This window comes from Aythya marila (assembly GCF_965140915.1).
Source record: "Aythya marila genome assembly, chromosome: 6".
NCBI lineage: Eukaryota > Metazoa > Chordata > Aves > Anseriformes > Anatidae > Aythya > Aythya marila.
The window spans coordinates 6661726-6676070 of record NC_139047.1 but is presented as its reverse complement, the minus strand read 5'-3'; the positions used below and the strand labels follow the sequence as shown (position 1 = coordinate 6676070).

Genomic DNA, 14345 nt, shown 5'->3' with positions numbered 1-14345 from the left:
CAGATGGGCCCAAGGAGACTGAGCAAATTTCAAAGCCTGCCTTCTATTTAGAACCAAGGAAAAATAAGACCAAAAAATGTTATTTTCAGCACATTCTAGCAATTGAGGACTGACAAAGGGAATTAAGTATCACAACATTCCCCATGAAACCACAGAAGTTAGCAACTCCAAGTTTCTGCCCAAAGGTCTGCACTGTGTTGTGGTATGGCAAAAAAAAATCCAAACCCTTTCTCTTCTCCCTGCTGATGGCTGACTATTTATTTATTTATTTATTTTTGAACAAATTGCACAAGGTAAACATGAAAGGTTTGGAAGATGTTTCTACATAGAACAAGACAGACCTCAAGAGATCCAGAAAAAAAAAAAATAGGAAAAACCAATTAGTCATATATTCATACATGGAAGCAGTAACACCTCCTCAGATTCTTGGAGTTCATATTCCAGTGATATGTTTCTTTCTTGATGTGTTAGATTTACCTTCTTTGACTGTGTTCTCTCCATGGCTGTTTGAGTGGTCTGGCAGATCAGAGACAAGAGTGTGGTGAGAGTGTGAATGCCTAGCACTTAGGCTTTCCATCTCGGTTGCTGTGTCAGAGCTCCCCCGTCTGGTGAACTTTCCTAGGGTGGAGACAAGAATTTGATATTTAGTTTACTCATCTGTGAAGTGCTTGAAGGCAAGAGACAGTAGCTGAGGTTAGAAATCGAATGACTGGAGTCAGCAGAAGTCAAGGCCTTCCGGGACCCTGTGAAGCAGAACCAAACAGGTAATAGTGGGATATCTTGCAGGGGGTCATTGACATAAAAACTAAGAACACGAGAATGCTCTGGCATGGCCTTAGACAATCATTTCTTACTTTGTACCATCTCCAAGAAGGTATGCTAGGATGAAAACCTATGACATTCTGAGTAAGTCTGTGAAACAGAAACCATGCCTAGATACTGTTGAGTGAACTTGGAAGACTGAACAAGCCTATATTTAAATTTAAACACTGCATCTTTGCAAAAATCAAGACAGTTACCTGGTAAGCTTCACTATCTGAGGCAATACTCTATTTTGTATCCAACATTCACTTGGAGAAGACTCAACATTTTTTGTCACGTATCTAACGACCATATTGCTGCTTCTCCAGAGATTTCTCCTTAAAAGAAAAGAATGCAGCCATTCCTCGAACCTATTTTAAGCTGCAGTTGTATAATGCTTCCTACCACTCAGGGGAAAGCATAGTCATGACTGTACTGCTTGAATACAAGTTGCTACAATAGCTATTACTACATTATATGATGGTAGCTCTCAGAGAAAAAGTGAAGTAAAGAAAGTGGTAAGTTATTCAAGGTCTGTTGTCAGCGCAGTTGCCACTTCTGCGAGCAGGTGTTTAATGTAAACAGAACTGGGTATATAAGGTTGCAATAGGATAGATGGAGAAACAAAGAGCCTCTGCCATTTTCTGAATGCTGTGGACAGGAATGACAGAGAACCTGGGGCAGAGATAAAAATGCCTCACCTAATATGGTGGTTTGCCATCCTCCTCTCTCAATGCCACGCCGGTCCTCTCCAATTCCAGAGAAACTGCCGAAAGAGAAAGTGCTGCGAGTGGGCGAGACATCCAAGTGGTCCTCGTGGAGGAGGAAGGGCACCCCCATCCTCCGCTGTCGCTTCTTCCCAGTATGGTGGAAAGGAATTGACCCTTTGCGCTCACGTTCCCTGTCCTCTTTGCGGCTTTTAAACTGCAGGAGGAAGGTGAGCAGAGATGAGAGCAGTTAGAGGCTTTGAGGCATTCAACTACTATTCGAGGGGAAAAAAAGTAAAACAGGTATATGGCCGAGCTATAACCTTACACTCTGAGCTTTTTGTCTTGGCCATTCACTATGATAGGAACCATCTACTCCCTGGGACCATATAAATATTCTAAGGAACTCAGTCTTCCCACAGGATGGGATGAATGCCCTTTTAAAATTTTATGGCATGCTCATACCTGAAAGCTAGATTTGCAGAATATGCAAAACTCTGCTAAGTGTCTTGGATGGTTGCAAACCGAGGGCTTTACAGCATAAAACATCAGAAAAAACTTCACTGAACTATCTGGAATTACAGCAAGAACCAGCACTTGAAAATCTGGACATTAAACTGCATTGTTTGAGTACACTCCTCCATGCAGTTTCAGCAGGGTAACTATCTGAATAAAGGTTTTAGCATTGTGATTGGAAAGTGCACAAAAAAATCTAAGTAATTACAAACAAAATCACTCCCAATGAAAAAAAAAGATGTCAATCTCACATACAGCATATATGTATAGTCCAAGCAGACCTTCACTTGCTACTTAGCAGAACATTTAGGTGCTGAATCACTGGAAAATTTGTTTACGTGTGATTTTCTTCTACTCACTTTTTTGAAGATGTTCATCCCCAGGTCTGTGGAGAGATCTGGAACTGCTGGCCTACGCAAGTTGGTCAGTGAAACCTTGGAAAATGCTTCCGTGCTTAGTGATTTTTCTTCTTCATTACATTTCATTGTAAGATCCTGCAGTTCCCAAAACAAGACAATAAGCACAACGAGAACTAGACGATAAGCAGCTTAATACAAGAGCTGCATCCAAGAGCTGTCATAGGAGAAGCACAATAGCAGAGAAGGACGTTCAATTCATCACAGAGAACACCATTCACACATTTAAAGAAAAATAAATAAATGCATTTAGAATCTCCTAGAATTACTGACCTAACATTTTTGAACAACAAAAAAAGGGGCAGCACACTGTGCTGCCACAGAAGAAATTCAGGCATTGCTGCCAGTGTGGTCTAGTGGGACAGAAGACTCATGGTCTGCTCTGCTCCAATTCTGATCCCAAGTATGGCCTGGGGTGGCAGATGATCTTCCTGACGCCTTGGTTTACATTTATATGCAGTTATAGCTGCCACTTTTTGTGAAATGTTTTAAGTTATGAGAGAATATGACCTTAATGATGTACATGTATGCTCTTAACCACGGATTTTGCAACTTAGCTGTAATGAGCAGCACTGTCCCCTCGAGAGATTTAATTTGTAAAAGTACTTATGATAAAAAAATCTAACTACAAGACTTCCTATGAATGTTACAAGCCTGTTTTTGTTGTGGGCTGTTGTAGAAAAAGGAAGGAAAACAGGACTGGGGCAGCACTCATCTTTAATTTTATTTACTTACTAAAACAACCTAAGGCTTCAAAATCAGTAAGCATCCCTCACTTGCAATAACAGTGCTGCAAGATCTGTCCACATCATGGTTCTCTTCTCTTATTTGTGAAAGCCCCTACAACTTAAAGCACAGAACATTCCAGGACAAGGAAAACGGCCAGACTGATTTACTGACGCCTCAGTAGAGGGCACTCTGCTACCCTTCTGCACTGAGCAGAATACATCACAGCTGCCTGCGGTATTGGAGGGGCTTTGCTACAAAGGGTAGCTCAGCTCCTGACCATCTGTTCTCATTAAAGATCTGATGCCACTTTCCAGGAGATGTTTGTGCAGCTGACCTGACCAAATTCCCTCAGGATAATTTTCATCTGCCTAAATATCAGCTGGTTTCCAATGGAGATGCTCTTCTGCCTTGCCTCCCCTTTAGACAGCTTGTGCTGATCAACTGGTCACGTTAAAACACCTTTTCCCTTTCAATCCAGAGAGCCATATGCCATCTATAGCTGAAGACTCCTACAGAGTAAAAAGTAGAGATCCTGGTGCTGCAACACACAGGAGTGTGCAGCTCTATGCGCATGAAGGTCCTGCAGAAGCCAGTGACACTTTGCAGATGAAGTCTTAAGGACCAGTTACAGTGTCTACGTTACTGGGATTACTGGGGACCAGACATTCTCTGGAGACTTTTCATAGCAGTCAAGGACTACCCTTAAATCTTTCTTGTTTATTTTTATCAAAACATGAATGAAGGAGAATAGAAAGATTCCACGTCATGGTTGTTTTCAGTCACATTCAGTCAAGGTTTGCTCTTAAATCATTTTGCATATGTGACTGAAGATTCAGGGGAGAAGTCATACACAAAATCCATCAGACAGCAAATTAAGATTAAGCCCTAGATTCTCTCAACAGCAAGGCCAGCAAGTACTCCATAAGGTTTGGTTCTTAGTTTTTACAGCTCTTTGGCTCCTTCTGGCTGGAAAACACATGCATTTAATTTAGATTCATTACCCTCTGTCCATTAGTTACTAAATCAATGCTTTATTAGGTGGCTTATGGTCACCAAAAAGACAGAGTGAGGATCAGGACCTACACCATGATACAAGCCATATAAACACACAGAAAGACTGTTCCAGTTCTAAAAAACAGCTTAGGATACGTATCAAGCAACAGAAATGCAAGTTATAGAATTAGCTTTAACCTACATTGTGGTATGTGACCTATTTTAATGAATCAAGCTAGTACTCTTGTTGAAGACTGATCAAAAACGTAGCTATGGCTTCTGTGCAGTACATGATCTTGTATTCATGATAGGCATATGCTGCACAAGAAAGTAAAACAGTTTTGGGGCTGCTACTCTAGATCTTTAGACAATGTTTTCTATTGCCTTCCTTCTGCACGACCGTAAAGATAGCAGCTCATTAGTACTTCTCTCAGCTCTCAAGGTATTGCTCTTGAGACTCGTGGTTTTGTATGAGCATTGCAGTGAGTCATTGCAGCTGCACTGGTCTGATGTTTAATTTAAGCTTTGGCTCTTCGCCCCTGCAACGTTACTGCAAGACTGTAGATGTGCGTGAGCCTCATGAGGTCTCATTTCTCAGACTTGTCCTTACACTAATTCACTGCATACAGGTACAGTGCAGGTTTCCCTCATCGTGTGTTGCCAGCTCTGAGATCTGTTTGGATTAAAGTCGGTTTCCAGAGGAACCCAGTATTCTCTTTATTCACACTGCACCCAGTACCCTTTTGCTATGCAACAAGGAGCTGAAAAGATTCAGTGCATGCTGCATTGAATCTTTTCCTACTTTGCTCTTCATTTTACTAGGCAAGATATGGGGGATGTTTCCTGCATTCTCTTAACACATGATCCCAACTTCTTTAGCCCCAGATTATATTTAAAATGTTACTTCACACACACAGAAACCAACAAGAAGTGCGAGAGTTTTGCTGAGGCTTAGGGAAATGCAGGAAGTTAAACAGCAGAATAACAAATAACATGGATTTATCAGAAAAATCTGCTGGCCCCTGATCTGACTTGCATGCAGCTATTTTTGTCTTTAATCAGTTTATGCGTGACACTTTAAACCTATCCCACTGAAACAGAGAGCGATGATATTTTTGAGAACATATTCCTCAACCTGTGAGCAGAAACGATGACATCTAGTTTGGAATTTAAGATCCAGATCAAAAAAGGTTTTAAGCATATCCCTGTGTCTGACTGGTGACCTGGTAAAGTCTCAACATAAAACCTCTTGTGCGGTTAGAAAGAAATGACAAATCTCAGTCCTTTGGAGGTAGATCTCTCTCCTTTGACTATCACAGAGCCTTGAGTGATGAGACTGAATTTAAGAACCTCAGTTAAGTGCCTACAGTCAGCCAGGATGAATGGTAGGGAATGGTGTCTGTGTTGCACAGACTTCAGCCTTCAGAATTGTAAAGAAGGGGGGAGACGAGCTTCAGGAAGGCTGTTTCACCATCTCCATCGCAGCTGTTCTGCTTAACAAATTGAAAACCTTTTTAAAAAGGATTCTAGTTTGATGAAGCACAGTAAAAATACACAGGACTGACACAGAGGTTACAAAAAGCAATCAAATCTAGCCCTGGAGGGAAGAATGCCCTGGACAGAGTCCTCACATTAACAGCCAGAAAGTACCCAGTGGAATTGCCAAATGGATTTAACAGAAAAACGTTAGTGAAGAGTAAAGAAATCTTCTGCAAGAGAAACATCCTGAAAAAGCAAGAAACAGCCAAGTGTGTGAAAGGAGGAAAGTGTCTTATTGCACAGAGAAGAACCTGCACAAAGCTAACGCAAACAGCACCTACAGAGGACAACCCTGTGCAGGCTGCCAGTGTGCTAAGAACCACTGACTGCAGTCCTGCTGCACGAGTAGCTACCATGTTCATGTGCAAAATAACTGGGCTATTCTGAACAGTATGAGGGCAGAAAGTGAACCACCTCAACAGCAGTATCTTCCAATGTACCGTTCTACTTAGGCAGCATTCCCTCCAGGAGAGGATATTAAAAGGAGGATTTTGTGTACGTGTACAGAAATCCTATAAAATCCCCATGCAAAGGTAGATTAAGATGGAATAGTAATTCCTATCACCTGGCCTTTATGGAGATATGTCAAGCCTTTACAGGGATAAAACAGGCAACATTTTATAGAAATGACACTAAAATTTAACAGTTTAAGCAATATTGCCACTGCTGAGCCTTTAAAATCACAAGTAAGCACCAGCCCTAATAAAAACTAGGAGAATGGCGACAGAATCCTGAGACTTTAAAATAAAAATACTATTATTTACGTTGTTTATGCTTGTCTTCTGGCTTATGAGTATCTTGGCTGTACAGGAGAAAAGACATTCTGCCCTTTATGCTTATAAAAGTGCATATCAAAAACTGTCAGAACACTGAATACAAGGCTTTAAGAAAAAACAAAAAATTCTAAGAGTTCTGACTCAAAAAAGACATTTGACAGCAACATTAGCAGAAGATAGAGCCTCTTACTTGAGCTGTGTCATAAAATTAGATTGCAAAAATAGAATCCCATATTACTGTATTAAATTTTGTAAGGCAGTTCCACCAACTCAGTAAATCAGAATTTGCTGTTAGAGGCCCACATGACAGGAGGAATGCACAACCTAAAAGTATCACGAATCAACAAGGAGATTAACTAAAACTGCAGCTGCATCCCCTTTTTATCCCTTGATCAACCATGAGCTACCCAAAAGTTAAAAAACAGTTAAGCTCTAACACAAAGATCTTTACTGCACTGAGGTCAGGAGTCTGGCGTTTCTGCCCCAGCAAAATAGGGAAGAAATTTTGACACCTATTAGGACAGTTTGTCCACTGAGGTTTTGCTGGCAAATACAAAGACTACACACTAAGAGTTAGACACTAAGAGTAACATCAGGAGAAGAGGTAACTGCACAGAGGTCTTTTGCTCACTGCCAGAGCTTTCAAAATCTACTTTGCAATTATAACACAAGCATTTGCCTGAAGTGTGCAGTGCTATACCAAGAGCAATTCCTTTTCTCTCCTTTGAGGGGTTATTCCAAAGACAGCTCAGTAAAGCAAGTCTGATTTCTTCTGACAAACACATTAGTATATTACCACATTAAAAACTAATTTTATCGCTGTTCGCCCTAGAACAATTATCCTAAAACAGCCCTCAAGCTTTCAGCAGTCACCAGCTCGGAGTCAGATTCTGCCTCCAAACCCCTCATCGTTCTCAGGGTCTCCTTCTGAATCAATGCACACGTCTGACCTCTGAGCACTTCAACCAATACCAAAGCTGTGCTTTTCACTAGTCATCCAGCCACCGCTTCCCAGCACCACCACAACAGTTAGGTGTGTTTTTAAATTTATTTATTTAATATTTTTATTCAGTTGATGGCAACTGCTTACCTGAGTTTTGTGGGTATTCACCAGGGAGGGTGCGGCAGCCACCATGGAGCTGCTGCGAGGTCTCGGCAAAGGGGTGATCTCTGGCTCGGGTGGTTTCTCTGGCTTTTCTTGTAACATATGCCTCAGCCTCTGCAGGTAGTACATCAGTGACCACTGCGTGCCCTCCTCAGACCAATGGGGCTGCAGCAAGCAGCGCAGCACTGCCACATCAAAGTATGTGGCATAGCGAGATCTCTGGCATGGTGGGATCACCATGGACAGCCTGTTCCAAAAAGGAAGAGCAGAAATGTTAATCGGGCTCCTAAGACCCTTCTTAAGTACTCTGCTCTCTGAACAAAGAGGCACTCAAGGGTGATCTGTCAGTTTTGTATGTTCAACTGTTCTTAAGAGGTCACTCAACACCACAAAGTTTTCCTTGATAGCTGGAGACCCATTCTGTCCTAGGACACATACTGGCCCACCCCAAAAGACCCAACAGCTCTACTCAGAAACCTAAACAGTCAAGAGCTGTAAGCCACTCACTTTCTCCTGCCATCTGCAGCAATCACCAGGACGTACACACAGCTGTGCCTGCCTCAGCTTGCAGGGACATTTGATGCTGACCCTTTGGGACTAAGGCCCTGGCTGAGGAAAGCATTGCTGATGATGTGTAAGTGGATATTTAGCTTTCAGATCCCTGGGGGGCTCAGGCACAGGTTTTGTTAAGTGTTTTCTTGGACAGAGTTGCTTTCTTAAGCTGCAGTCTGAAGACAAGCCTAATGCACCTGTGCTAACTGAGTAATTTGTTCAGCTGGAAACAGATAACTCATGAGCATCTGCTCTTCAGACACTCATAATTTATATTTAGGAACTGTTTACATTTGTACACATCAGGCCCTATTACAGAACAAGCAGGCAGGGCAGCTAAATTAAGTAACCATTTCATCTAATTAAATTGATCTCATACAAGTAAAAACTACTTTTATAGACACTTGTAGACAAGGTGTGCTAGAGAAAAGGAAAACATTTTGGCCTTCACTATGGCTTTCCTGCCTTTCAAGGAGTGTCATTTCCTGGCAAGTATTAGCACAGAATTTCCTCAGTATTGTAAATGAACTTCTGTGATTTTGGGGTTCTGTGAAAATTAAAACCACTTCTGTGAAATGTATTCTTAATCACTTGGGAGACAACACAAGAACAAATATTTTTTTAAGCCATTTATATTATCAGCTCCACTAAACAACATGTGAACACCAATGGTAGGACATCTCCAGCTAGGTGTCACCACATTCAGAGCAGAGGAGTCCAAGGCCACCCAAAACATTACAGAAGAACCAGCAATGACTAGTGGAACTCCTCTAAGTGCTAAGAACAAAGTGCATGCTTAAAGTGCTTTACTGGATCACTGCTCAGTGTCACAGAGCAGGTAGAGGACTGGCAGAGACAGAAGTGTGCAGCAAATGCTGACACCACTGGGAATCACAGGAACCCTCCTCCACGCTGCATGGCTGGCAACAGGGGCAGGTGGCAAGGCTGGGCTTGGAGCAATGTGTGTGCATCTAGAACTCAAACCTGCAGGAGCTGGTTTGCTGCCAGCCCCACAGGCCAATGTTGAAGGCACATGGTGATTGCAGGCCAGCCCGTCTGTATCAGCATATGTCACAGAACACGATTTATAGACTCAAAGCTTTTCCATAGTGCTGTATTCAAGGTACAATGTTACAAATGTTATGACCTTAGAATGAGCTGTTATTAAAAAAAAAAAAAAAAAAAAAAGGAGAAAGCAATGATAAATGAAAATATGCTATTAAGTTTTTTCCATATACTTGACTTGAAGGCTGCCTTTGTCCAAGTCAAGATTGTGTCAAATAGACACAGACTATACAAAAACATAAACACAGCTGGGATATTCAAAAGTATACCAGCAAGGAAAATAACGCCCATCATGTCAGCAGCAAATGTAAAGGAAATGTAAAGGGTGATGCATTGCTCCCTGGTCACTTTGCAGGACCCAGATCAGTGTTCGTGCTCCTCTGTATGCAGCATAGGCAAACACAAGGCACAAGAAGCCTGGAGCAATACACGTTCTCCTTATGCCACTGAAGTCCTGCAAAGCATATTTCCAAAGCAGAGTGTTCAAGGCAGCAGCTGGACGACAGGCTGTGGCTTTAATTGCTCCAAAGCCTTATGCTGTGGTCATCTGTAAGTGCGGCACTTCACTGAAAGGAGCAGGGGTAATTAGCCATGATCAGAGGAACAAGCCATTTTCTTAAGTGTCTGAAGAACCAGAAATTAAATTCTGTGCTTCATTTAGAAGGAAACCTAGTGTTCGTTTCCACAGCTCGTGGCTGCCTGTGACTGCAGGAAGAGTGGCAAGGCAGTCTTCCTCCAACCCCAGGCCCAAGGACAAAGGAATACTGCGGCTGTTGGTAAGCAGAGTAAACAACATTCGCTCCCCAGTTGTCTGTTGCGTGGCAACCAAAGCTCCCTGTACAGTTTTAACTGATCAATGAGTCCTGCGAACGAGGAGACATAATGATGCTCTCTTCAGTGCCTGTCTGCAGCTCCATCCCCATAGCAACCACCAGAGCCAGCCTGACAAATTGATCACCTGATTCTGTCTTCTCAGAAGAGACTGCTTTTTTTTTTTCCTTTTTTTTTTTTTTCTGTACAGCTGTGCCTCTCTGAGCAGCAGTGTTTACACAGAAAGGCAGTTCTGTGCCCAACTTCAGTTTTACTGGCTCACATTAATACAAATTAAATAAACACCTAGAATTGATGGGAAGCTTGATAAAAAATCCCATGGGAAACCTCCTGATAGGATCAGAGCCATAGAAGATAGCTCTGCCCTTTCTACCAGGGAAATGGTGCATCAAACCCCTTTTTGAGAAATCTGAGCTGTTCCTAGATTCTATCCAGAAACCCACTCCATCCCACATTTCTTCTGTTTCTGTAATGAAGCAATTTCTTAAAACACTGCTGTTTTGGGTATGACATTTCCCCAAACAGATAAGCACCAGAACCAAATTTGTCATGAGGAGTTGGAGTGAGACTCCTAAATCCACAGAGACCGTGAAATATAGTTACATTTCAGTTCCTCATCATTACTCCCCCCAGCCAACCCTCCAAAAAAAGTACTCATCAGCTTCGTTTACTTTATAGCACTACTGAGTGTTCAGCAATACTGAAAATTTGGTTCTATCTTTACCTGCCCAAACCTAGATTAAAATAAATTAATGTAGCAGTGCCACGCTGGAAAACTGTGACCTGAACTCTGCTGGGCAAGCTGGGAGGATGTTTGTGTGGCTGTGCTTTTTTGTCAGTCTGTTTCTTTTGGTCAGGAGTCCAAGGCAAGCTGACTAAGCAGCAGGATAAAGAGAAAGCATAATGACGGCAGTGGAAAGAAACTTACAAAAATCCTTGCTAAAGGGAAATAAAATTTTATCAGAAGGAAGCCAGAAAAGATACTAGCTGCTGAATTCAGCTAAGAAGAGCTGAATTTCCAGGTTATTTGAAGGTCTCTAATTGTGAGAAACCAATGTATTAGAAAAGACCAAATACAGTGCCACAACAGGCCAGCTGGAGATTTCTCCAATGACTGCCACTGAATATCAAGTGTCACCCCCTTGTTCAGCCCCCAAAACAGATCTGTTGAATTAGAAGTCTGAGATAAACATCCAGCGCCCTTGGGGTTTAGGAACAACAGTAGATTCACGAGGACCTCTGTGACCTCCCCCATTGAGTTACAGCAGCTTAACTTTCTGCTGAAGGGGTTTGTACCTGGGATGTGGGGCGCCTCTCTCCTGAGAGGCTTGGGAGGACATGCTTCCATCCAGGGAATTCCCACGATGACATGCTGAAACAGTGGGCTTTGGAGGTATGGAATCTGGCTGGGCTGTCTCACAGACCACCTGCAGTCCCTTTGGATAGTTTCAATAAACAGAAATAGGTAGACAAACATATTTATCCGTCCTGTATTAGTTTCCTTACTGCAGTTTATACTTAGACACAGGTATTACTTATACCATAATAACATGGGCAGTTAAGCCTTGGGCTTTCACAGTATGAGGAATTGCATAGCCAAAGCGTAAGACAGGGCTCTAACCCAAGAAAATATGTAACATCAGGCTTCCATCCTGTGAGACACAATAAGCCCGAAGAGACCCTGACAACCATCTCAATACCCTTTGGTTCCACTGCAGACAAGGTTGGGAGCTGTCAGGAGAACTGTGAGCAACTGTAATTTCTTGACAGGGATTACTTTAGGGTAATGACTGCAGTTGCTGTTTTGGCATTCATTTCCCCCCTCCCTCAGCTACTCACTCAAGCCATCTAGGCCTTCGCATGGAACTCACCTCTGTATGGCTGCTGTCCAGATTAGGGGATTCACAAGTCACACTCTGATTGTTGGTAGGAGAACTTCTTTTAGCTGACAAAAGAAAATCAAGTATCATTTCAGAAACCACCTCTAACATGTAAACTGCACCAACTGAAAGGATATACCTAAAAAAAAAAAAAAAACAAAAAAAAACAAAGCAGCATCTCTCTGCTGCAAACTTCCTAGGCATTAACCATTAAAAAAAAACATTTAACTTCTGCACAATTTTCAATTGTTCTGTCAACAACATTGTCTACTGAAAATCATAATTTCTTTAAAAACAAAAATTGAATTCACATTTTATCCTAAGTCCATTTGACATTTTCCTGTGCATACTAGTGCATTTTATTTTGTGTCTCTTTCCTCCTCCTATTTCCATGTATATTCAGCTTCTTTTCTAGGTTACATCTCTCTGAATGTGTTATGACTTCCAATTTGACAAATGCCTTCATCACAGAAAGCACACAAATGTCACAGAGAAAGTTTGATCAGCAGTACTGAAGAAGAACAAAGACTAGGATGACAGTTCTTGAAATCCTGTCATATCACAAGCTATCCAGATGCAACTTAGTATCAGACCGACTCCAAACAAAATACTGCAAAGCTTCTGCAGTAGATTTTTTGGGGGGGTCTCTCATTTGAAGAAGAACTTAAGTAAAATTAACTTGGTCACAATTTGAGACAAGAATGCTACAACATCAGAGCTCCCTTGACATATAGAATGTCCTTCCAATTACTATTTCCATTCTGTTGAAACATTTTCAAAACGTAGGAGTATTTTCCTATTAGACTTTACTCTTGAAGGGATTAACTTTAGGGTTTTTCTGACCATACCCCAAAACATTAAAAAAAAAATAATCCAAAGGTCAAAGAAAATTTAGGACTAGTTGCTTCTGTTATATCCAGGGCTGAAATCCTATTTTCTAATTCCAAGAGAAGGGAAAGCTAGATGTCACAGACTATTTTAAATCAGTTGAAAGATTTCTATCTTTCCAATCCTGGACTGTCCCAGAGGCCTGTAAAACCTTCAGAATGAAATACAATATCCAAAGTGACTTGCTACCATTGAAAAATCAGATTTAGCTAACTATTTTCACTTCTATGAAAATTACAGTTCTATGCTTTTAAGAACAAGCAAGCAATGCCAGTGATATACCCAGCACACTTACAATTGACTAGTTTGTAGGAATTATGCAAAATTATTATCTAAAAATGCAATAGTAAAAAAGGATTTTTAGAACTAAGTCTGACACAAAGGTTTAGAAGCCTAAGGACCCCACTCCAGTCTCGTTATGGCTGAGGAACAAATGAGGAACAACCCCTTACAGTATATAAAAGTGCATCAGCAATCTAAGCCTGCCTCAGAGCAAGCCTCTTGAAACTACTTTATTTAATTACACAGCATGGTGAAATTTGGATTTTAGATAGGAAGAGAACCTACACTGATAACTGTGTGCTCTTCATTGTTAATATGTCCAGTACCAGTCTGGAAAAACCTTCCCCAGAGTTGGACTGCTGCTAGATACTGTCTTTACCCTTCTTAGCAACTAAGGAAGATATTGTGAAACAGAGATATGAGGCTGACAGAAAATGGTAACTCCACTGAAGTTTCTCATTTCCTATTTGTGACTTCTCTCATCTCCTATTTAAATATTATGTAAATATTACTTGTTTCTGAAGAGAAACAGCCTGAAACTACTCTCAAAGGCTTGACTAGTTCCTGCAGTATTAACATATTGCTCAAGTATGCTGGCTACAGAACATAAGGCAGCAGCAGCCAAGAAAAGGAAAGGTTTCCCACCTGCACAGCAAAGTCACAGACCTGTAACGATGCTCCTGATCGGTTTAACGAGGGCGTTGAAGGCAGAAACTTCAGGCTGCCTGTGTTCCCACATAGGCTGCCAAATAACAAGGCCACTAGCCAACCGAAATGTCAGGTCAGACTCCTAGAAAGACAAAAAGAGGTTGTATCACATGGAAGAACATTGTTTCCAGACTAAAAGGATTGTCCATTCCCTGATGTACAGATCTTACAAGAATTAAGTGACACTAAGCGCCATTCAGTGGCCAGTATATGCTAACTCAGTGGCCACTGACACCACTCAGCAGCCATCAATACATTCCAAGTACAGCTATGAAAAACCAATAGGGAAATCTCAATACAAAAAAGCTTTTCCCAAAATGAAGCTTCCATACTAATGAAATCTGTTTTTTCAGGACCTTAAGACATAAGAGAAAAGGTCATTCCTATGTCAAGAGCATTGGTGACCCTTCTGACTATAAATAACTTCATATTTAGTCTTCAATTTCATCTTAACCTTAGCGTTTACACTTCTGAGACTTGATCTTATGCCCCAGAAGAATAATATTAAATATTAATGTATTGGTTAGAAATTGAGGCAACATGAAATGCATCAAATC

General features: G+C 41.4%; 1 protein-coding gene across 3 annotated transcripts in view; it reads right to left on the bottom strand.

Annotated features, from left to right (window-relative positions):
• The window catches only part of UNC80 (unc-80 homolog, NALCN channel complex subunit), a gene marked incomplete at both ends in the record, with an annotated part of 126478 nt that overhangs the window by 100650 nt on the left and 11483 nt on the right, over positions 1-14345 (bottom strand). For all 3 annotated transcript variants that reach the window (XM_082763920.1, XM_082763919.1, XM_082763921.1), the window contains 7 exons: positions 478-618; positions 1503-1725; positions 2384-2518; positions 7568-7829; positions 11327-11466; positions 11902-11975; positions 13747-13870. In XM_082763920.1, the coding sequence (XP_082620046.1) occupies positions 478-618; positions 1503-1725; positions 2384-2518; positions 7568-7829; positions 11327-11466; positions 11902-11975; positions 13747-13870 (1099 nt within the window). The remainder of the gene's footprint in view (positions 1-477; positions 619-1502; positions 1726-2383; positions 2519-7567; positions 7830-11326; positions 11467-11901; positions 11976-13746; positions 13871-14345) is intronic.